The sequence below is a fragment of the Polistes dominula genome, unplaced genomic scaffold, assembly GCF_049000335.1.
Source record: "Polistes dominula isolate Pdom_NZ unplaced genomic scaffold, Pdom_raw_medaka contig_75, whole genome shotgun sequence".
Classification (NCBI taxonomy): Eukaryota; Metazoa; Arthropoda; class Insecta; order Hymenoptera; family Vespidae; genus Polistes; species Polistes dominula.
Window position 1 is genome coordinate 1,357,098 of NW_028301003.1, and position 25,386 is coordinate 1,382,483.

Consider the following 25,386-nt stretch of genomic DNA (forward strand, 5'->3'; position numbering starts at 1 on the left):
GTCTCACTCGTTGTTGTAGAACAATCGGTTAAAAAAATACAGTTCTTTTGTTGAATCAACAAATTAATAAGAAATTTCATCGTAAAAAATTAATGAATTATGTTAAAAAATATTATATTTATATATATATGATGCAATTTCAAAGTATTATACATAAAAATTTTGCAATTCTATCCTATCCACTCTAATTTCATATTTAGAATGTGAGAAGGAACACCTGATATTGAATATAGGATCGTTTGAAATTACTAAACTTACTGAACACATCGAGAAAAATATTCACTTACAATTAGGTTAGCCAATCATTTTACATTAGAAATGTAAGTACACCTTTTAGTATGATTATTCAATTGTAAAACGATTAACGCAAGATGAATAATATTATTACAGTTAAAAAAAAAATACTAAAGCGAAAATAAACATAATTATCACAGTTAAATTATATTTTCTATATTCAATATTACAATGGAATAAAAATAGAACTGTAATATAATATATAAGTGTATAAAGTATTTACGTATTAACGCCATTGCAGCAAAATTCGGCTAATGCGCTAATCTACACCATAAATTGTTGCGACAAATCATAGAAGAATAAAAAACTTGATTTACAATCAAAACACTTGAAAAATTCCAAACATTTGATTTATAAAAAGTAGTCCGATTTCGGTGGAAACCCTAACGAGAAACCCTGACGCAACCCTGACGGTTGGTGTGTGCAAACAATAAGGTTGTTGTGTGCGAACAACAAAGATTGCTGCAATTTTTACTGCAATGGCGTTAATACGTAAGTACCGTGTATAAATATATCTATATATATTCAAATAAAATTAAAAATAACAATTTGTTGATATAATTCAATTACTTTCGAAGATACAAAACGTTAACAATGTAATATATATATATATATATATATATATATATATATATATATATATATGTAATTATATTTAAATGATTTCAATGATATGACAAATATATATGTATATATGTTAAGTGCAATTAAAAATACAATTTAATTCATATAATAGGACTACTTTGAAAGATACAAAAAATGTTAATAATAATAATAATATAAATATATAATATAAATATATATATTTATGGAATGATTTCAATGATCTGAAAAATATATACGTATATATTTTAATGCAGTTAAAAATAAAAAATATATTTATATAATATCACTATTTTCGAAGATATACAAAATTTTACTAATATTATATTATATAATACTACATATTTCTAATGATTACAAAATGATATACATAATTATTAAAATTTATGAAACAAATAAATGTCGTTTCTTCTTCTTCTTCTTCTTCTTCTTCTTCTTCTTCCCAAGAATAAATTATTTAGAAAAACGACATTTATTTATAACTCATTGACAATATAATTATTTTCTGAGAGATATAATAAATTAGATTAGACTTATTAAAATAGGTAATGATCATAGATAATAAAAAAAAATATTCTATCTTAGTGATTATGAAAATGATTAGAAATATTAATGACGAGATCTTATTACGCGTTTCAAGTTCGTAAAGTAATAATAGTAGTGACGATGTCATATGATATTTTTCACATAAGTAAATATAAAAAAAAAAAAAAAAAAAAAATACATTTTCTCTACATTTTTTTTTTATCTCATAGAATATATCTTCCATTTGAGTAGATAAAATGCAGTAAGACGTGTTATCAAGAGTATTATCGTTAAAGCAATGATGTCGTTCCAAAATTGATCACCGTTCATTGCTATGTCTGATAAAAATTTACTAGGATATTTATAATGGCAGTATGTAAGCTCATCACTTTTACTGCATGGTAAAACGTCACGATCCATTCCATATATAGCACCAACGAATCTAAAATTATCAAAATTATTTGCATTATTATTAATACAAAACATGTGTATACATAAATATTGAACAAATGTCCAAGAAATGTAGAACATGTAGAACATGAGCACAAATATACAGGGGGTCTTTCATCATCATATATAATGATCATGTATTTCATAGATTATCTGTGTGATTATTCTATAGAATACCCAAAGATTTTCGGTCAATTTATAAAACGTATTCCAATTTGGCTGTATTTAAATTACCAGTGGAGGGGATAATTATTTAATTTCCATAGCTCTTTTTTCTAGATTATTATAAATTAAATGAAACCTGTTTAAAGATATTGTTTCAAATTTCATGATGTGTGTTTCACTTAAACAAGTTTAAAACAATTCCAATCATATATTACAGATTGACCATAACCTTCAAAGGCATATACTATAAATTAATCAGATAACTTTTAAACAATGTTTTATTTATATAAATATACGTACCCTTCCAAACCATATCTCAAAAAACTGACATAAGTACCCCATTTGAGATAAATTGGCAAATCCCTTAATGATACACCAAATCCAGCAAACATCATCAAAGGTACCGATAAAGATGGTCCCACGAACGTACCGTTCTACAATTATTTATTATTCAATTGATTATATCCTTTTTTTTTCTTAACAGTTTAATTAACAATTAATCATTTCAAATGAAACTTATAAAAAAAAAATCTATTACTTACGACAACATTTAATACAGCACCAATCATCAAGCCAGTACCTTGAGCTATGAAAGAAATGAATAAACTAATAGCAAAAAACATGGAAAACCTTCCAATTTCTAAAGGCTGAGCCGAAATTGGATATATTATTATTGTAAATAAGAAACAACATATTGTTGATAGTGGTATATCTAGTATCGTTATTGTCATGTAAAATGCTTTTAAATTGTACCACCTATTGAAATATTCTTTCATGAGTCTATCAAGTTGCATTGGAACTGAAAATAAATAGATTAAATTAATCAATATTTAAAATATATATATATACATATATAAAATTCTTAATTAATTTTTTATTAGAGTGTATCAAAAGTTCGTAGATTTTTTTGTTAATTAATATTCCCAAAGTCCCACTAGTCCCCCGTTCGGATCTCAAGGTGGAGACTACCTTGGGGAATTCGTGTCGAGTAAAGTCAAAATGTCGGAAGATTTTAATGTCCATTAAAACAGGGGGACACATTGTCACCCCTTTTGTTCAATTTAGTACTGGAATTAGTTGTCAAAGAACTGCAGTAAAGTAAAGATGGTTTACAGTTGAATGGGACAACACAATTGTTGACATACGCGGACGATATTGCTTTATTGGGGGACAATGAAGAGGCATTAATTAATAACGCAAAAGTATTCATAGATAATACTAAAGATCTGGGTGTGGTCCAAAATATTGGTCGGTATACCAAACGGGAAAAGACCACTGGGTAGACCGAGACGTAGATGGGAGGATAATATTAAAAGGAATGGAAGGATCGCGCTCAGGAACGGGAACAATGGCGGGATTTGGTATTTGCGGCAATAAACTTTCGAGTTCCTAATGCCAGTTAATAATAATAATAATAATAATAATAATAAAGTAAATAAAATCCAAAATAAAAAGCAATTTCAAAGTTAAACTTTCAACACAATAAATGAACTTTTGTTACACCCTAATATTTGAGACAATTTTAAATGAAATACTTACACGTTACTATAGTCAACATCATTGTAGTCATCATATGATGTATAAGTATAGAAAATAAAAGATTATAATTGTCCAATACTCTACTACCATCATCTCCACAACTACTAAATACCATTCCAAGTAATAATCCTATCATTATATTGACTCCTACACGAAGATAAGTTAACGACTGTAATAAATATGTAAAAATTATTAATTAAAACAAATCATTAAGATCTATCGATCTTGATTATTAACATATCAAGTAAATATACATATATTCAAGATAAAACTATAAAAAGATAATAAAATCAATGAATATATTTACCACGTCTCTTTTATACATTATTAATCCTCTTTTCAATAATGTATAAACTTGATTGCTCAACGGTGTAACTTGCGATTCGGGTGACTTGTTTAACCTTTTCAATTCTTTTAAGGGATGCAAAGCTGAAAAATATTCAAATCGTACAATTAATTATATATTTATGTAAATTGATCTTAAAAAGAAAGGTTACGAAAACCGTAAATGGAGGGATTAATCTTAAGGACGAGAACACTGGCAGAATTTGATATCTTCACAATGAACTTTCGAATTTCTAATCCCAAATAATAATAATAATAATAATATCTATGGTTATTAATATTTCGATTAAACAAATAAATACAAATATATATCAATCGTCATATTTATAATATATTTCTCATGAATTTTGTTAACCTTTACCAGGGATCGGCAATCTTTTGAGTCGAAAGAGCCAAAAATTACAATTTACAAAATTTCAAAGCTTTTAAAACAGCTACCAAACTTTTTCTTGCCAACAATAAATCGTACTCGCATAATTAAAGCTAATCTTCTATGTTAATCGATTCAGAACGACTTTTAAATGTTTTATTTTTTTTATTTTTACTAAACTCTTTCAACTAAAGAGCCGCAGTTTCACATCCAAAGAGCCACACGTGGCTTGCGAGCCGTAAATTGCCAACCCCCCGCCCCCTATGACCTATACCCTTAATATATTAATATATTATTAATCATTTTGTTGTCCTATATCCCTTTAACTCTCACAATAAAATAAAGTAAGCAAAAAAAAAATATCGAGAAAAAATTGAACAACAACGTGTCTAATTCGTGCTTATTGTTTTACATACAAATTTTTTTTGTCACGTGTCTCATTCGTTGTTTTAAATAAAGGAAATTAGGATTATAGGTGTGTACTTATAAATGAAATGTGATTAAAAGAAATTTTTCTCACCTCTTAAAGTTTTCGCATCTTTCAATGCCTGATGATCTTCGAACCATTGGACATTACGACCATTTTCCGAATTGTTTATCAATGTCGTTAATTTATCATCGCCATATTCGCCACATGCCAATTCAATTACTGTTTGATAATTAAATTACAAAATATTATTACTAATTGTTCACTTAAAGGGAATTATTCTAGTGTGTTTCATAAATAAACAATTGATTTTTAACATGAAATGTTTTCAGCATGCTGTAATACAAAAAAGAAAAAAAAAAGTTTAAATAAATAATTTAAGATGTTAATTTTGAAACGAGTATAAATATAATTGGTAAAAAAAATTAAAAACAAAAAAAAAATGAATGCAGTTGTTGATTCATTGCAGTTTCTTTGAAATTCAATTTCAATTGCAATCAAAAATTGCATTGATCACACTAGAATGTATATCCCCTTTGGAATGTATTCATTAAAAATCAAAACCAAATAGATATAAATAAATAATATTTACTATAATCCGTAGGATTATGATAAATCGGGCAATGTAAGTTCATCGATTCCAAATATGGAAGTAATTTCTCTGTAGATCCTTGATAAAGGCAATTTCCTTTACCGAGTAAGTAAATCTGTATAATAAAAATTCAAATAAAAAAAAAAAAAACATTAACTTATTTAGATTTGTTTAAATTTAAACAAAAAATATTCAACAACAAAAAAGGTACCTTAAGGTGTTACGACCCACATTTAATAATATTACCAAAAAATGAACTTGTTTATTAACAAATTATGAATACTTCATTTATGAATACTGTAAAGTCAAAACTGATAACTAAACGACAAAGTTTAGTGTCAAATATATATTCTATTAATTCGAAAACATTGATACAACCTTCAGTTAAGTCATAAACACCTTTTACTAAATGCATTAACAAAAAATAATAAAAGAACAAATAATTATCTTGTTACTTACATGATCAAAGATTTTAAATATCGAAGCACTTGGCTGATGAATCGTACAAATTATTGTTCTTCCTTGCCTGGCAAGAAGTTTCAACAATTTTACAACTTGCATACACGACGAACTGTCTAATCCTCTGAAAAACAATAATAATAATAATTAATCAATTAATCATTCGCACCAAACAAAACTGACACTTTCTTTTTTCTTAATGGAATAATTAATAATGGTTATTAATAAATGGTTGGCTTACGTTGTTGGTTCATCCAAAAACATAACTGTAGGATTATTAACCAATTCCAAAGCCATTGACAATCTCTTCTTTTGTCCACCGCTTAATCGCCCCGTGCTTGTATTCATATGCTCATATAATCCCAAGGTCGTTAGTATCTCTTCGATCTACGAATTTCATTAATTTTTCTTTCTTTTATGTTTTTTTTTTGTTCTTTACATGATTATTATTAATATTGCAAAAAATCCAACGAGTGTTCATCAAGTATTCGTACATCAATCAATTTCAACAACATTTTTTTTGTTGAAAACTATTAGCAAATTATACGAGTAACAAATTGTTGTAATTGGGTGGCCCAACTTGTTCCTCAATTTGTGCCAAATGTTCCCCAGGTAATATTTGCATAAATCAATCAATTTGAACAACATTTTTTTGTTAAAAACTATTAACAAATTATACGAATAACAAATTGTTCTAATTGGGTGGCCCAAATTGTTTCCCAATTTGTGCCAAATGTTTCCCAGGTAATATTTGCATAAATCAATCAATTTGAACAACATTTTTTTGTTGAAAACTATTAGCAAATTATACGAATAACAAATTGATCTAATTGGGTGGCCCAAATTGTTTCCCAATTTGTGCCAAATGTTCCCCAAGGAGTATTTGCATAAATCAATTAATTTGAAGAAAAATTTGTTCGTTAAAAATTATTAACAAATTAATTAGGTGACTCGAATTGTTTCTTAATTTGTGCTAAATGTTTTCTAATGAGAATTTAAATTTTCAGAAGGTTTGGAAAGAAACTTTTCAAAATTGGAGAATGTTGAAATTCGCATGATCAGCACAAAGCAAAAATATGTCGTTGAAAGTTCTAACATTTGAGTTTATTATTGTACATTCTGCAATTTCGATCTTTCTCAGAAGGTTTGGAAAGAAACTTTTGAAATTAGAGAATGTTGAAATTCGCATGAACAGCACAAAGTAAAAATATGTCGTTGAAAGTTCTAACATTTGAGTTTATTATTGTACATTCTGCAATTTCGATCTTTCTCAGAAGGTTTGGAAAGAAACTTTTGAAATTGGAGAATGTTGAAATTCGCATGATCAGCACAAAGTAAAAATATGTCGTTGAAAGTTCTAACATTTGATTTTATTTTTGTACATTCTGCAATTTCGATCTTTCACCATAACCTATAAACATATTCTTAGAAATGTCACTGATATAATGATGTAATATATAAAAATAGAATAATTTGTAAGAATCCTATAATATGCAAACAAAATGTATATCATTCGTTTATAAATAAAATAAAAAACATGTATAATCAATCTATCAATCTTATTTTCCAACACTTTTAAATGTTTTATTTATGAAATTGACTTTGATCAAAATGATAAAACAATTTCAATGAAATGTCATGATTGAAAAGAAATACAAATTTTATAATAAAATATCCATTTTAGTTTATAAATTATTATTGTACTGTATAATTATCGAATGTATAATGATATCACTTGAGACAAAAAAAAAAAAAAAACTGATGTCAAGTTACACTCAACGTTGACAAATGCAAAGTTTCTAAGATAAATATGTGTGTTTAGTTTTTTTTTTTTTTTTAAACAGATTATTAAATCATACAAATACACATGTAATTGAGGAAAAAGATCTGTTTGAATATTAAAAAAAAAAAAAAAAAAAACAATTTATCTTGAAATTAATCGATGTACGAATAAATTAATAAAAAAAAAAAAAAAAATAAAACAACATTAAACCAACACTTACAACAGTCTCCTTTTGATGTTTAGGCACATTAGTTGGCAATTTAAGATCAGCAGCTATTCTCATGCTTTCCAAAACCGTTAACAGTGGTTCCAAACAATCGTTTTGAGTTATGTAAGCCGAACATCTGATTATTTTATATAAAAATCCAAAAAAAAAAAAAGAAAAAAAGACAATTAAAATTTCATGTTATTATTAAAAATATTGATACAATACACAAATTTAAAAATACTTTAGTCAATTCATTAGAATTAATTGATTATTATTATTATTATTATTATTATTATTATTATGAAACAATTAATTTAGAAATTAATTAGACACAATTAATTAGAAAATACCAAAAGAAAGAAAATCATGTTTACCTTGAAAATGAACGAAGATCTCTGACACGTCCATTGACATAAATGGCACCGTCTACTCCAGTTTCACGAAAACCAGATAGAACATCGAGTAATGATGATTTTCCAGCGCCCGAGGGTCCCATTAATGCAATTAATTGTTTTGCATTGAATCTACCATTAATTCCGTGTAGTATTTCCTTTCGACCTTTGTTTTTTTTTTTTTTTTTTTTTTTTTGTAACAGAGAGAAAACAAGAAAAGATCATAAATAAAATGATAAAGGATTTAATTGAAATTAATTTATCACATAACTAGTTTTATATATATATATGAAACAAGTGTGATATAATAAAACGTATGCAAGAAAAATTATGTAAGACAATACATTAAACAATTACATTCGTTTGATTCTTCATATTTTATCAGTTTTTTTTTTGTTTTTTTTTTTTTGTTTTTTTTTTTGTTAAATTTTCTTCCTTTTCTTATTGCATCATCTTTTCATTGGAACAGTAAGAAATAAATAATAAGTAATTAAATATTCAAGACTATTCTTTTTTTTCTTCTTCTTCTTCTTCTTCTTCTTCTTCTTTCCTTTTCTTTAGTTGTTTTTAATTATATGATTACGTTACATAAATCGACCTTGTAATTTTTGACCAATACTTTGTTACACAAGAAGAACATTTTTTTATGATTTTTAATATACTTTCACTAAAGAATTATTAAAACAATCGGGAAACTTAGAATTTAGAATTCCATACGGTGGAACCTATGGTTAGTGAACCAACGATGTTAGAAGTAAAAAAGGGTGATTAACAAATTTTAAAAATCATTAATCACCGAATAACGACTCGATTCTTGCGAAGCTAATAAAATGGAGGGGGCAGGGGAGGGGAGGAGGGGGGAAATAGATTGATCGAAGATATTTTTGAGCTAATCGAATTAATATGGAGCAAGGAAACATTGCTGGAACAATAGAAAGAGTCGATTATAATTCAAATCTTTAAAAAAGGGAGACAAAATGGATTGTAATAATTACCGGGATGTATTTCACTTTTACCGACGTGTTACAAAATATTATCAAACATCCTACTAGCTAGGATAGTACCGTGTGCGAACGAGATAATAGGAGATCATCAGTGCGGTTTTAAGAGAAATAGATCGACTACAGACCACATTTTTGCTATTCGACAGATCTTAGAGAAAAAATGGGAATTAAATCAACCGGTACATCAACTTAATATAGATTTTCAAAAAGTGTACGACTCGATAAAACGAGAAAAAAATGCTCGAAATCCTAATACGACAGGGGAATATCAAGAAGAAAATTGGTCAACCTTGTTCAACTTTGCCTAAAGGAAAGTAGGAGTAAAGTGAGGTTAGGTAACCAAATGTCGGAAGATTTTAATATCCATAGCGAGTTAAAACAAGGGGAACGTATTGTCATCCCTTTTGTTCAATTTAGTACTGGAATTTGGTGTCAAAGAACTGCAGTAAAGTAAAGATGGTTTACAGTTGAACGGGACAACACAATTGTTGACATACGCGGACAATATTGCTTTGTTTGGGGACAATGAAGAGTCATTAATTAATAACGCAAAAATATTCATAGATAATACTAAAGATCTGGGTCTGGTTCAAAATATTGGTCGATATACCAAATGGGAAAAAACCACTGGGTAGACCGAGACGTAGATGGGAGGATAATATTAGAAGGGACCTGAAAGAAATAGGATACGAAGACCGCGAATAAAAGGATCGTGTTCAGGGACGGGAACAATGGCGGGATTTGGTATTTGTCGCAATGAACTTTCCAGTTCCTAATGCCAGTTAATAATAATAATAATAATAAAGAATTATTTAGTATGATGTGAATGATGCATACATTTTAAAATAAGATAAGAACATATTATTTTGTATATTTACTATAATGAAAATATATTAACATATATTCTATTGTTTGTGAAAATGTGAAATAATTAGATTGTATTTAAACATTTGTAATAAAAAGTCTAATTAATCATACCTTTTCTAAATCCAAGTGAAACGGTATAGGTAAGATTTTCAACAATAATATCGACCATATCAACATCATTAATATTTTTCGCATAAGATGCGTTCAAATCATCGTCATCTTTTTCCTTACGATCTGTCATAGTGATTTTGTTGCCATTTAAATTAATATCATTATGATGATTATTAATCGTTGAATTTCCATCGATTATTTCTCGTTTGTTCGAGGCCTCGTGTATTAAAACTTCCATCGTTCCACCTCTTGGCCTTTTATTTCTTCTTCTTCTTCTTCTTCTTCTTCTTTTCTTTTATTATTCGCGTTAAATCTTCTTTAATTCTTTCGACGTAAATCTGTAAAAGAGGAGAAGAAAAAAAAACTATTAGATAAAAAAAAAAGAACAATAAACAGAAAAAAAAAATAATAATAATAAGAAAAAACAACACAAAGAACACATATGACCATGTAATCACCAACCAAAAAAAAAAAAAAAAAAAAAAAAACACTTAATCGCAATTTTTCCGGTATGTCAATTATTTCAACATATTTAATCAGATTAGATAATAGTATCTATTAATTTCATTTCAATACCAACATCAATGGACTTTGAATTGTCTTTGTCTCTTCTTTATTCAAACGTGTTTTATCGTCCAATGATTATACTAATCAACGAATTTCTTATCTCTTGCTTTTTTCTCTCTCTCTCTCTCTCTCTCTCTCTCTCTGTCTTTTTCTCTCTATGTAATTGGTTTCATATATATATATATATATATTTTTTATGCTGAATTTTAAAATTATTAAATATTATAATACTCGAGTAATAAAATGTGAGAAATACATAATTATAATAATAATGATATGAAATAGAACAAAATAATTTGTAACTAATGAATAATTTATAAATTAACTATATAACTTTTTATATGGAAAATGTTCTTATAATAACAGGTTTTTCTCTTATGTCCATGGTATTTCTATGCAATTGATAGAAATATTGATATATATATATATATATATATATATATATATATATATATATATATATATATATATATATATATGAACACATTGGAAATATTAATTCGTAAACATTAGAAGTTACGATCATTATCGAAGAGACAATTATATATTTAATGTATACAGAGTATTTTATTTGCGAAACTAGGACAGTTCCAATAATTTTCTGGTAATAAAATGTTGCAATGTTGTTGTTGCAATGAATGTGGTAACATTTTGTATATAATTACTGCATGTTATCAAAAAAATACATTATGTGATATATTTATTATTATTCTGAAAAAGTTTTAAAATAGTTTGAACTATCAACTTTTTTTTATTTATTTATTTATTTATTTTTTTTTTTTTAATTAATATTAAAAATCAAACGACTAAAGTCTTCATTTCATTTTATAACTTGCAAAAATGTTATACTAGTGTAATATCAAATTAAAGATTTTAACTTATCACAAATAATGAAAAGGTCAGTAAGATCTTTAAAAGATAATAACGAACAAACATCAAAGGTAAAAAATTCAATAATGAATTAAATAACATGATAGGAGATTAAAGATCATGATAACTATTGTCATTTAGATAAACATTATCATACACATGCATAGTATACAATAACTGCATTAATAACTGCAATGCTATATTATATATATATATATATATATATATATATATATATATATATATATATATATATTAATTTAAAAATTTAATATCAATTTATATTAATATTAATATTACAATTATTTAATAATAAAAAAATAATATATTATAATTATTATAATATTATTAATTAAATATTGTACTATTATAGTTATTAATATAAATATAACATAAAAATTATACACGTACATAATATACACAACACATCAACTGCAATATTAATTTTAACTAATATATTATTATTATTTAATTATATAGATTATATATTTAATAGAATATATTAATATAACCCTAATATCACAAAATATTGAATACATGTGTATCTAATATTTAAAAAAATATTAGATCGAGTCATAAATAACTTCCGATGGGGCTATGTAGAATCTATTTTTCGTATTTACCTATTATAAGTCACCAAAACAAACGAATTTTTGATATCACTGTATAGATGAGGATTCAGTTTAGTCTTCTGTTAACTTTTTTATGCAGTCAATGTTACATTTAACCGGTTTTCTTAACCACTGAAATGGATGGTAAAGATCACACGTGTTAGAAGTGAAATCTTCAATAAAACTAAGTTTCGAGAGAATGAGACGAATATAAAATAAAAATATCTGATGTAGGATAATTGTATTCTCTTTTTATTTAGTATCACGGCCATTTCATCGCCTTTCACCGCTCCGTTACATAGCCGCCTACCGCTCCGTTACATTGTTTCAAATCACACCCATTCTAAAGAAGTTTTCACTTCCAAAAGTGCATATTCAACATGTAACGCTTTAGGAATTGAAACAAGGCAATAGCACTAAGGTGGCAACTGAAAAAATATACAGCTTATACAGTGCAGGACTGGATAACTGATAGGGCAGTCAGAAATTGATTTGTAAAATTCCGTTCTGGAGATACGATCTTAAAAGATGAACCGAGTGCAGCGGACGTATTTCCGACTTTGATGAACCTTTTAAAGGTAATATTGAGAGCAAAATCCAATAGATACGTTCAACAATTGCAAAGAGTGCAAAAAAAAAAAAACTCCATGAAAGGTGTCTTGCACTTATCAGTCATAGAAACGCCATTCTTTGTCTCATTAAAAACAGAAGTTATTTATGACTCGACCTAATATAAATTTAGAAATGCATAGAATTCAGATAAACATTTTTGATCGATTAAATTATAAATGAAATCAAATGAAATATATATATATATATATATATATATATGTATATATTATCAAATAAAGAAATAATAAAAAAAAAAAAAAAATTAAACAAATAATTCATTCTAAAAGACCATAATTTGCGGGGGGTATGAGGAAAGAAGAGTAAAGTTTAACGAGTTATCGTTATTGTTATCATTATTGGAAACGTTAAATCACATCCACACAAATGACTCTATACTAGATAAGTAATATATAATCATTTTTTTGTTCTTTCATACGATCGCACACGCATACACGCATAGTCTCTTACAATAGACTCTTGTCCATTATTTTATTAAAGATGTATAGGAATGAAGAAAAATTTAATCAAATAATAACGTATATTTATTAAGAACAGGTTGTAATAATTCATCTGTTCTCTTTTTTTTTTCTTTTTGTCTTGTTTTTTTTTCCTGTTTCTTTTTTTTTTTATTATTATCATTGATAACATTACATGTATAATGAAGCGAATGAATAATATTATTAATATTTCTATCGATTGAATTATTGAAATAGAAGGAAATCGATTAAATCTTCGTTGGTTGAGAATTTTTTTGTTTGTTCATATGTCCCTCACGTCCATTTTTTTTTTGGTTCTTCAACCAAAACGACACATAAGGATAATAAAAACGTAGCCAATTCGAATGATAATTCGGTGAAAATAATTACGATGAAAATTGATTATGATCGATGATAATAAATTTTATTCAATTAAGAGAGAGTGAAGAAGAAACAAAAAATTAGCCACTTGCGTTACGATTTAACTTCATGGTTGTGGTTATGTGCGATACAATATTGCACTTTTTTGAAACAATATCATTGAGTTTACTATTATTTTACATTTTTACAATATTGATTGATATAATGAGAATAATATAAATCTATTTACCACGTGTACAACACGTCGCTCACAGTTTTGAAACAAAAGCATCTCGACGTGCGTGGCACGTCTTTATAGCGCAAGTGGTTAAGAAACAAACAAAAAAATGAATGGAAACGTAGTCAATTCGAATGATAATTCGGTGAAAATAATTACGATGAAAATTGATTGTGATCGATGATAATAAATTTTATTCAATTAAGAGAGAGTGAAGAAGAAACAAAAAATTAGCCACTTGCGTTATGATTTAACTTCATGGTTGTGGTTATGTGCGATACAATATTGCACTTTTTTGAAACAATATCATTGAGTTTACTATTATTTTACATTTTTACAATATTGATTGATATAATGAGAATAATATAAATCTATTTACCACGTGTACAACACGTCGCTCACAGTTTTGAAACAAAAGCATCTCGACGTGCGTGGCACGTCTTTATAGCGCAAGTGGTTAAGAAACAAACAAAAAAATGAATGAAAACGTAGTCAATTCGAATGATAATTCGGTGAAAATAATTACGATGAAAATTGATTATGATCGATGATAATAAATTTTATTCAATTAAGAGAGAGTGAAGAAGAAACAAAAAATTAGCCACTTGCGTTATGATTTAACTTAAGGGTTGTGGTTATGTGCGATACAATATTGCACTTTTTTGAAACAATATCATTGAGTTTACTATTATTTTACATTTTTACAATATTGATTGATATAATGAGAATAATATAAATCTATTTACCACGTGTACAACACGTCGCTCACAGTTTTGAAACAAAAGCATCTCGACGTGCGTGGCACGTCTTTATAGCGCAAGTAGTTAAGAAACAAACAAAAAATGAATGAAAACGTAACCAATTCGAATGATAATTCGGTGAAAATAATTACGATGAAAATTGATTATGATCGATGATAATAAATTTTATTCAATTAAGAGAGAGTGAAGAAGAAACAAAAAATTAGCCACTTGCGCTATGAGTTAACTTAAGGGTTGTGGTTATGTGCGATACAATATTGCACTTTTTTGAAACAATATCATTGAGTTTACTATTATTTTACATTTTTACAATATTGATTGATATAATGGGAATAATATAAATCTATTTACACCACGTGTTCACCAAGCCTATTGACGACGTGGTGTACACGTCGTTCGTTGTTTTGAAACAAAAGCATCTCGACGTGCGTGACCCGTCTTTATAGCGCAAGTGGTTAAGAAACAAACAAAAAAATGAATGAATACATCAAGTATCCTATGATTTATTTTTCCTTATAATTGTGGAAAAAAACAAAGAGAGAGACGAGACACAAATCAACGGCTGTCACATAGCCGTTTGGTGAGTTTTTTTCTTTTTTTGTATTTCTTAAATAAAAAAATTAAAACAAATAAAAAAAAAGCAGAAGAAAAATTGCGATAATAATTTTGCATCGTTACGCAGAATTAATTATTCGATTTATTCATAAGTAAAAAAAAAAAAAAAAAGATAAAAAGATAATAATAATAATAATAATAATAAGATATTTTTGTTTAAATATATACGCAAATAATACATGCAAGTAAGATTTTGTCTTTCTGTAAAAATAAAATTCATTTTTATTAATGATTTAATCAAGATGACGATGATGACGATCGAGCAAAGTACGACAAACAACTGCGAGACACTGTCAACAAATATGAATGGAATAAAAAAAAAAAAAAAAAAAAAAAGAAAAGAAAGGAAAGGCACTAGATGAAAAGAAGAAAACGATACAAAAGAAAAAGAAGGACAAGCAAAGAAAAAAAAAACAATTTCAATACGTCTGGTGTCACATATATATTATTAAAATAAAAAAATAAAAAAGTAAAACGATATTAAAATTGTAAAAAAAAAAAAAAAAAAAAAAGGAACTTTTAATATTACTAAGTATTGTATAAAAAGAAAAAGTTGAGCAAGTTTGATGATAATTATTGCTTATAGTTTTATCTAATGACCATGGAAAAGAATAACAAAATATATATATATATATATACACTGTTTATATTATTATTATTTTTCATATTATTTTATTTCTTCTGTAAATATTTACTTTCTAATCGATTTTTCTGAGACATTAACGCGACTCTGACGCAAATTACTATACTTACACACACGTTACTACACATATGCATGTACACGCATGCACTGCAGCAGCAACATTCAATTAAAAAAAGACAAAAACCAAAACAAATTATGTAAACAACCAATGTGCAAATGATAGTACAACGCGACACGTTAAGAATAAATTTATGTAAAAATTATGAATAAATAAATAATTTTCACTTCCTTTCTTTTTTTCTTTCTTCCTTTCTTTCTTCTATAAAGTGAGGTTAGAAAAGAAACATAATAGTTTTTTGCATTCTTATGCAGATTAGAATGATATCAACAATTCATTCATTTTGATGTCAATAACCTGTATAAATGAACGAATTAAATGATTAATAATTGTAACGTTAAAAATTCAAATCAAAAATATCAAGTGATCAACAAAATGATCCGTATTTGATAATTTGTAAAACAAAAACAATGTTAATATTTGTTCATCACCCTTCCTGGTATAACACGCTTACCACACCCGGGTCCAAAGGACCCGGACGAAAAAATTGTTATAAAAAAAAAACTATTGCATAGATTTACTTCAAAATTGTTTTTGACACTTCTTTAATACTTACTTAAAAAGACTATATAGGTTTTATAGCTTTAAATTAAATGTAAATATGTTTAGAACATTACCAAAGTTAAACAATTGAGAATAATGAGGTCGCAAAATAGGTCTGGTTCCTTTGGACCCGGACGAGAAAAATCTTTATAAAAAAAAACTATTGCATAGATTTACTTCAAAATTGTTTTTGACACTTCTTTAATACTTACTTAAAAAGACTATATAGGTTTTATAGCTTTAAATGAAATCTAAATATGTTTAGAACATTACCAAAGTTAAACAATTGAGAATAATGAGGTCGCAAAATAGGTCTAGTTCCTTTGGACCCGGCCGAGTAAAATCTTTATAAAAAAAAAACTATTGCATAGATTTACTTCAAAATTGTTTTTGACACTTCTTTAATACTTACTTAAAAAAAGACTATATAGGTTTTATAGCTTTAAATTAAATGTAAATATGTTTAGAACATTACCAAAGTTAAACAATTGAGAATAATGAGGTCGCAAAATAGGTCTGGTTCCTTTGGACCCGGCCGAGAAAAATCTTTATAAAAAAAAAACTATTGCATAGATTTACTTCAAAATTGTTTTTGACACTTCTTTAATACTTACTTAAAAAGACCATATAGGTTTTATAGCTTTAAATTAAATGTAAATATGTTTAGAACATTACCAAAGTTAAACAATTGAGAATAATGAGGTCGCAAAATAGGTCTGGTTCCCTTGGACCCGGCCGAGAAAAATCTTTATAAAAAAAAAACTATTGCATAGATTTACTTCAAAATTGTTTTTGACACTTCTTTAATACTTACTTAAAAAGACTATATAGGTTTTATAGCTTTAAATGAAATCTAAATATGTTTAGAACATTACCAAAGTTAAACAATTGAGAATAATGAGGTCGCAAAATAGGTCTGGTTCCTTTGGACCCAGACGAGAAAAATTGTTATAAAAAAAAAATTATTGCATAGATTTACTTCAAAATTGTTTTTGACACTTCTTTAATACTTACTTAAAAAGACCATATAGGTTTTATAGCTTTAAATTAAATGTAAATATGTTTAGAACATTACCAAAGTTAAACAATTGAGAAAAATGACTCAAGTTGCCAAAAAGATCTGCTGGGTCTCAAAGCATCAAGTGTGATAAGCAAATGTTAATAATTGTTAATTTCATTGAATTTGTTTATAAAATACAATGAAAATGAGACTGAATATTATTATTAATTTTATATTAATAAAATATGTTCTTTTTTTGTTTTATTTTAATAAATAATCATTTCATTTTGAAAGATATGAAAATAGAAATACAGGAAGTGTGTCGATAAGTTTAACGTTAAGAATTAATTACTTTAAAAAAAAAAAAAACAAAACAGGGAGTTACCTGGCTGAGAAATATTTATACAGTTTCATACAAAAAATCTTGTTATATAAAGTATCTCAGGTTTTATTTAAAAAAAAAAAAAAAAAAAAAAAAAAAGAAGAAATACTGGTTTGTGTATTCTCTAGTGACCAGTAATAATTGGTAGTTAGTTTTTTCTAGTAACTAGTAGTTCTATTTAATTATTATTATATATATAAACTACGTGTCACGTCTTTTGTTCGCAATGTACTCCTAAACTACTGAACCGATTTTAATCAAATTTTGCATAATGTGTGCAATTTCATCCAACTTGAAAGATAGGATAGTTTATATCATTCTAACAGATGGCGGTATAAGGTAATTCGTTAACTTAAAGACGTGTGTATCGAAGACTGATTGTGAGCTACAGCAACACGTTTTTGTTTTTGTTATAATATATTATATTACATTATATTACATTTGTTTGAAATAAATTAATATCATTTGATTTTAATATTACTGTTAAGTGTCAAAAAATAAAAAAAGGAATCAACATTTTTCCCCTAAACCTGTTTCAATCATATTTTATATTTACGGAATTAAATCAGAATCACCATAAGGTAAAAACATTAGAAACTTTCTAAATAATCTTGGCAAATGTTGAATATTTACAATTCCTGAAATGTACTTTTATAGTCTTTAACTATTTTATAAAATAACTTTGAAAAATTTATTCATTTTAAAACTGATTATACTAAAATAATATTTAAACAAGCCAAACAGTTTACTGACTTTAAGTGTACTTACGTAACAGTTAACCATTGATATAAATAATATTTGATTTTTACCATTTTTAATATTTATACAGAACTGTTTTATGATGAGACAATATTTCATAAATAAAATACTTCTATTTAATAAATATCGTCATATTTAATTTCGTTCTTTTCATTATTATTATCCAATAAGTTTTTTTGTATTTACATTATTACCGCCAATTTTGTTTTCTTTCACTTGTTTCTAACCTCATATTCAGTTTAACGTACCCACGTGAGATAAAATGGCTACTATCGTTCTGTAATTCGTAGAAAAAGGCGGGGAAAAGAAAAATAACTTATAAAATCTACAATAATAATTTATAAATAAAAGAAAATATTTCCTTATAACTATCCAATTGACGTAAATCTTCTTTTATAATAAAAAAAATATGGTAATTTTTTTATCAAATATATATATATACACATATTGTCGATTACATTGATTTTAATCATTAAAATAAATAAAAACTTGTCTTTCAAGTAATAATTTCTTATAAATTATATAACTAATCTTAAAAGAATGAAAAGAGACAAAAAATTCAGATGACATCTATTTAAGTTTTGCCATGATTGACGTATCCGATAATTAGAATACTCTGATAATAGTCTGATCATTGTCAGCATCAAATAGTTAGCAATTAAATGCACAATTTTGCATGAAACGTTTATGAAATTAATTACTAATACGACAGAATAAAAAAATCTATCGAATGAGCAAAACAAAACGAGAATTATATCATTGTAAATATCATTGTCAATCAATTCAATCTTAATTTAACCTCAATGTGTAATTAATCGAAATATAACCAAAAACGTGTCCACGTTATTATCTGAAATTACTGCGCTCGCATATAACATCAGCGGAAAAAGAGCTTTGATAATTTCGGCGAAAATGATCTGGACGAAATGATTGAGAACGAAACTGTCAATGATAGTGACATTATCAATAATTTGATAGATTATGAAGAAGGACAAGAAGAACCGGAATTTATTACAGTCTATAAAATATATACAGAGATTAAGATTTCTACAAAATTGGAAATGCATGTTCTTAAAATGATACTAATTCCGAAAGAAGCTTGAAATTCCAAAATGAGCTGAGATCATGCGTGTCTCTTGCTATTGTGACACGTGTACAAACAAATGACCAATCGACTGACGTCACAAAAACTGATCATTGACTTTATGGTATCAAAAACAATTGAAATCATATCTTCAAACGACGAAAACGATATTGAATCAATTCGTTACAAGAACATGAGCATTTTGGATTATGTCTAGCATTGAATTATTTAATATGCATTATTGAAAATTTCACCATGTATACTATGAAAAATGAAATGTTTTGAAAATATTTCCAGCTATGTAATTGACTTATTAAATTTTTTTGAAAGGATTATCATTATACTTTCTAAATGCGACTTTTTTTTTTATGTGGTCCTTGTCTGCCGTAATAAAAAAAAAAAAAAACATGTTTGCCTTTCGTAATAATTTAGTAATAAAAATGTGATGGACACTGAAACGATAATAAATACGCCATACTAATTACAATTCTACATAATGAATATGTAAATTTATCTAATTCTATATTGTAAAGTTTAATGCAAAAAACCTGTTTTTGGATACGAGATTAAAACACTTAAAGCAAATAACAGAGTTGAAAAAAAAAAATATATATAAAAGTACTACAAAAACCTTGGCAAGTTTCTCTTTTAAAACACGTTGACCGGTTTGTTAGTTTCTAAAAAAACCTACGTCAGGCCCAAGTGCGCTGCTATACATTGGCGTTACACGACCAATAATGATACTGTGTATCTATAGTTATTTATTATATAGTAAGACAATTATGTTTAGAACGTTTAGAAAAAAAAATTCTTATTCTATGGAGAGGATAATGTTTTTTGGATGATTATTGAAACTTTTTGTATAAACCCCTCCAACTTTGTTTATCGTAGGCCCTCGACTTTCGCACATAATTGGGTCCTTAAAGTGTGTGCGAAAGTATGTATAGGAATATAAAAAAATATGCAGCAAAAACTGTGTTTTAAATTAACAAAACACACAACACGTAATGCAAGACTGAAACTGTTTTGTTTTTTTTATTCAAACAACATTGTCATCTGATGACCAGTCTGATGTCCCCTGAGAGGGGACATCCGAATGCAGAGGATTAAACAGTTTAGAATCTTTTAAAATGTGCGAAATAGCGAATTGTGCGAAAGTATTTTGATTTGGGGACTGAAATTGACGGACTTCTGTAATTTCTTTCGAAACATTTCATTGTAAATTTATTTTTTAATGACAATTCCAATTTGTTTTTTCTTTTTTTTTTTTAGAAAACTTTTATAACAATTCATTAGTCTGATATTTTGTGAAATATTTACTAATATACCTTGTGAGAACTAAAAAAAAAAAAAAAAGAAAAAGGGTCAGTAAAATATGGCTGACGGTGCCCAGATTCAGAATATTTACCGTCAGTCATATATGCCTGACATGGCAGTCAACGTGTTCAAACATTTTTGACAAATTTACGACAAATTTCAATATTTTTCTTTTATTTTTTTTTTTTTATCACAAATGTTTATTACCTATCAAAGTGTTTAGAATATTTAGAAAAGAAAAACAATGAAAAGTAAAAAAGAAGAAAACAAAAAACATTACTAGTTTTCCTTGAAACAAGTATTTATAGATAGAAATACTGAAAACACTTCTTTTCCATTTTCCTTTTGTTCTTTCTTTCTATTTTTTTTTTTTTTTTTTTAGACAACAAATCTCGTGTGACATTTATAGTTATTTCAAAAAAAAAAAAAAAAAGGAAAATAAGATAAACGAAGACAAAAATAGAACAATGATGATGCAAAAACCAATGATATAATGCATTGGAATTTAATAAAAAATAAAAAAATAAACAGTCCTTGTAAAATACATATTAATAACTATGTACATACTTATATATATATATATATATACATATATGTAATTAATCGTATGGAAAATTATTACTAATCTCTGTAAATTATTATTACTATTCATTTTCCGTCATGTTTTCTTGTTAAACAATCTTTTTCTTGCCACGTGTCTATCAATAATAGTGCGATAAGAAAATGTAATGATAATATATGATTTAATAAAAAAAAAAAACATTATATTCATATCATCGTCCCGTATTTTTACTTCCGTAAATAAGAATAGAAATAATTTCGTATGCAAATGAACTATATATATATATATATATATATATATATACAGTATTTATACAGTATGTATACTTATTATATGTACAGTATTTTTCTACAGTATGTATACTTATATATATATACAGTATTTATACAGTATTTATACTTATATATATATATACAGTATTTCTACAATATGTATACTTATATATATATATATACAGTATTTCTACAGTATGTATACTTATATATGTATATACAGTATTTATACAGTATGTATACTTATATATGTATATACAGTATTTATACAGTATGTATACTTATATATGTATATACAGTATTTATACAGTATGTATACTTATATATATATATATATACAGTATTTATACAGTATGTATACTTATATATATATATATATATACAGTATTTCTACAGTATGTGTACTTATATATATATATATATATATATATATATATATACAGTTACATATATATATATATTTATATTTTCTAAAAAAAATATTAAATTTATATTAAAAATATATTAGTAAATATAAAAAATCTGAATGGACCTCGAAATAAATATCGATATGGTAAGCAAGTAATACAAAATCCAAAAAAAAAAAAAAAATAAAAATCTGTACTTTAAATCACCTTTTACATCGCAAAAGAGTTGAACGTTTTAAGGAATGAATGTGTTTACTGGTAAGCGAATAAACTTTCCCTTTTTCCTTACTTTTCCTTTTTCTATCTTATTATTATTATTAACTACCAATCGATTAATCCTTATTCAAAGATTGTCGTCTAATTTTTATATCTTTTTATTTCTTTTTTATATTCGTCATAATATCATATATACACTTGTTTAATAATAATAATAATAATAATAAAATAAAATAAGAAAAAAAAATATAATAAAGAGAATTAATTTGTAATCTATTAATACAAAATTGAAAATACAATAAAACATTCAACATACATACATGCATACATACATACATACATATGTACATATATGCATGCTTATGCATGTATAAATACAATAATTCTAAAAAAGAAAAATAATGTATAATAATTTCATACCTTATTAGCATTATCCTGATTTTACACGTTCATTCATTAATTTTCTATCTCGTTATTATTTTTATGCAAAATGTTTTTTTTTTTTAAACTTAATTTGTCAAAACAACGATTAACTAATAAACAACGCGATATCAAACAAATGTCATTTACTTAATTTAATATTTCGAAAAAAAAAAAAAAAAACAAACTCTCTCTCTCTCTCACTAATATAAGTTTCCAAAATGTTTGATTTATCAAATAATACATACGTATGTATAATCAAAAATATAATTATAAATTGAAACTAAAATCAAAATCAAAAAACAAAAAAAAAAAACAAAAAGAAAATCAACTCTCACGTAATTACACTGAAATTTGAATTATTAAAACAACAACAACAAAAACAACAACCACCACCAAAAAGAAAAATCACAAAACACAATATACAACTTTGATTATAATTATTATTTTATATATTTCTCTTCTTCATATATATATATATATATATATATCTATATATCTATATATATATATATTTATAATATAATTATTTATCTTCTTAAATAATAATAATAATAATAATAATTCCATGAAAGAAAACTGTTGAAAAATATAAGCTCACGTTTCAAAACACCAAGTAATCGCATCAAACGATGTTTCTGTACTGACTGAAATTGTACAATACAGTTTTCCTTTTCTCTTTTTCCATCTTTCCTATACCTACTCTCCCTACTCTCTACCCTTCGGTCCCACGTTTCCCCTTCCTCACTTCCCTCTCACATTCTTTCTCCTTCTCTCTCTCTCTCTTTGAAAAACTTGTTTCTTTATCTATATATATATATATATATATTTCAACTATTATCTATCTCATTCGTTATTTCCTATTTTTTTTTTCTTCTCTTTCATTTTGATCATCTTACTCACACTTTGAAAAGAACAATACAGTGTAAAATCTTCTTCTCCCTTCACTGTCTCCCCTCCCTACCACTCTCCCTCCTAATGCCCCTTGTCCTTCCCCACCTCTCTTCCCTTCCTTTCTTCCTTCCTTACTCCCCCCTCCCTCCCTCCCCAACCTGCCCCACTCTCTTCTTACAAATCACTTTAAAACTTTGTACCCGGACTTGACGCATTACTTGGCACACATAGTCCATTATTATCTTCGAATCATTTTTTTTTTTGTTCTGAATTTTTTTTTTTTTTTCATCATCATCATCATCATCAATATCATCGTTGTTTTCGTGTTTTTTGTTGTATTGGTTTTTTTTTCTTCTTTTTTTTTTCTCCTTTTTTTTTCTTCTTTGAACAAGACAAATCATTGAGAGAAAAAAAAAAAAATGTTTCCTCTCATTACGTTTCATAAATTTTTTTGGTTTTTTTTTTTTTTTTTTTTTTTTTTTAATCGATATCATTACAATTTCCTTGAACATTCCCCCCCCCCCCCTCCCCACCTGCCCCTCTCCCCCTTTCTCCCCCAATTGTGTAATATATAATAATATTAATAATAATCGTCATCAATGTTGCTGATATTTTTTATTTTTCGAGTCTTATTCTTTTTTTTTGTATTTTTATTTCTCGTTTTGTTTCGTTTGTTCTAACATTTTGTGGTTTACATTATTCACACATCCATCTTTACTCACATCTTGTCCCAATTTCATTTCTACATTCTTACGATATCGATGACGATGATAATCGTATACCTATACGTATTAAAGTGTAAGAAATTTTGGACAACTGGATGGTCATTTTTTCTTTTTTTTTTTTTTCTATCTATTTTTATGTACCATTTATTTCTATTTATTCTATTTTGAAATTAATCTCGCATTAATTGTTCATCTCGTAATTTAATGTCTTAATATAAGTATGTTATATTTATACACGAGTTTTATGTACATTTGTAATCGCGTGTATCTCGTTCGATTATAATTAGTTTAATTACATATATTATTTAGTAATTTTTTTTTTTTTTTTTTTTTTTTAATAATATAACAATTAAATGTAACGATATTATTAGAAGAAGGTGATAAGATAATTATATTATTTTTTTGCATTATTTTGTTTTTTTTACTTTGATTTAAGTACGATCCCGTATTATGGATTAGATTGAAACTCAAGCAAGCAAGCAAGTAGATCGAGAATACAACGAAACAGTTTGTTTTCTTATCATTTGTTCGTAGAATGATTCAAAAGGGCAATGTTCAAGCGATTGAAACGACGACGTGTTTCAAAAGTTGATCGATTTATTTCACTTACTCATTCATCTTCATCTTCTTTATTCTTTCTTCTAGTTTGTTTGTTTTATTCTTTTTTTTTTTTTTATTATAATTTTATTATAATAAAATGAATATCGAATATTATTATCTTGAATGATGATAAAATTATTTAACATAATTTTTTTGTAACAATTTAATTAAAACATTTGTATTACGATAAATTTGAATGT

General features: G+C 26.1%; 1 protein-coding gene across 2 annotated transcripts; it reads right to left on the minus strand.

The window, feature by feature from the left end:
- Positions 1-418: 418 nt before the first annotated feature.
- Positions 419-23,672, minus strand: LOC107067361 (ATP-binding cassette sub-family G member 4). 2 transcript variants are annotated; one of them, XM_089173762.1, is made up of 13 exons: positions 23,569-23,672; positions 10,135-10,472; positions 8,135-8,318; positions 7,773-7,896; positions 6,011-6,156; positions 5,770-5,893; positions 5,311-5,425; positions 4,812-4,940; positions 3,884-4,005; positions 3,577-3,745; positions 2,580-2,836; positions 2,338-2,471; positions 419-1,864 (listed from the first exon to the last, which is right to left on the minus strand). In XM_089173762.1, the coding sequence occupies exons 2-13, from the start codon at positions 10,370-10,372 to the stop codon at positions 1,642-1,644; spliced, it is 1,965 nt and encodes a 654-aa protein (XP_089029888.1). In that variant the 5' UTR covers positions 10,373-10,472; positions 23,569-23,672; the 3' UTR covers positions 419-1,641. The 2 variants fall into 2 exon arrangements, with proteins under 2 accessions (XP_089029888.1, XP_089029887.1); XM_089173761.1 differs by lacking the exon at positions 23,569-23,672 and adding an exon at positions 22,968-23,477.
- Positions 23,673-25,386: the final 1,714 nt, after the last annotated feature.

Coding starts and splice junctions, on each gene's coding strand:
- LOC107067361 (XM_089173762.1), bottom strand. CDS start 10,372: ATGGAAGTTTTAATACACGAGGCCTCGAACAAACGAGAAATAATCGAT. Junction 7,897..8,134: donor GATCTTCGTTCATTTTCAAG/GTAAACATGATT, acceptor TAAAATAATCAG/ATGTTCGGCTTACATAACTC. Junction 1,865..2,337: donor TTGAGATATGGTTTGGAAGG/GTACGTATATTT, acceptor TGATAATTTTAG/ATTCGTTGGTGCTATATATG.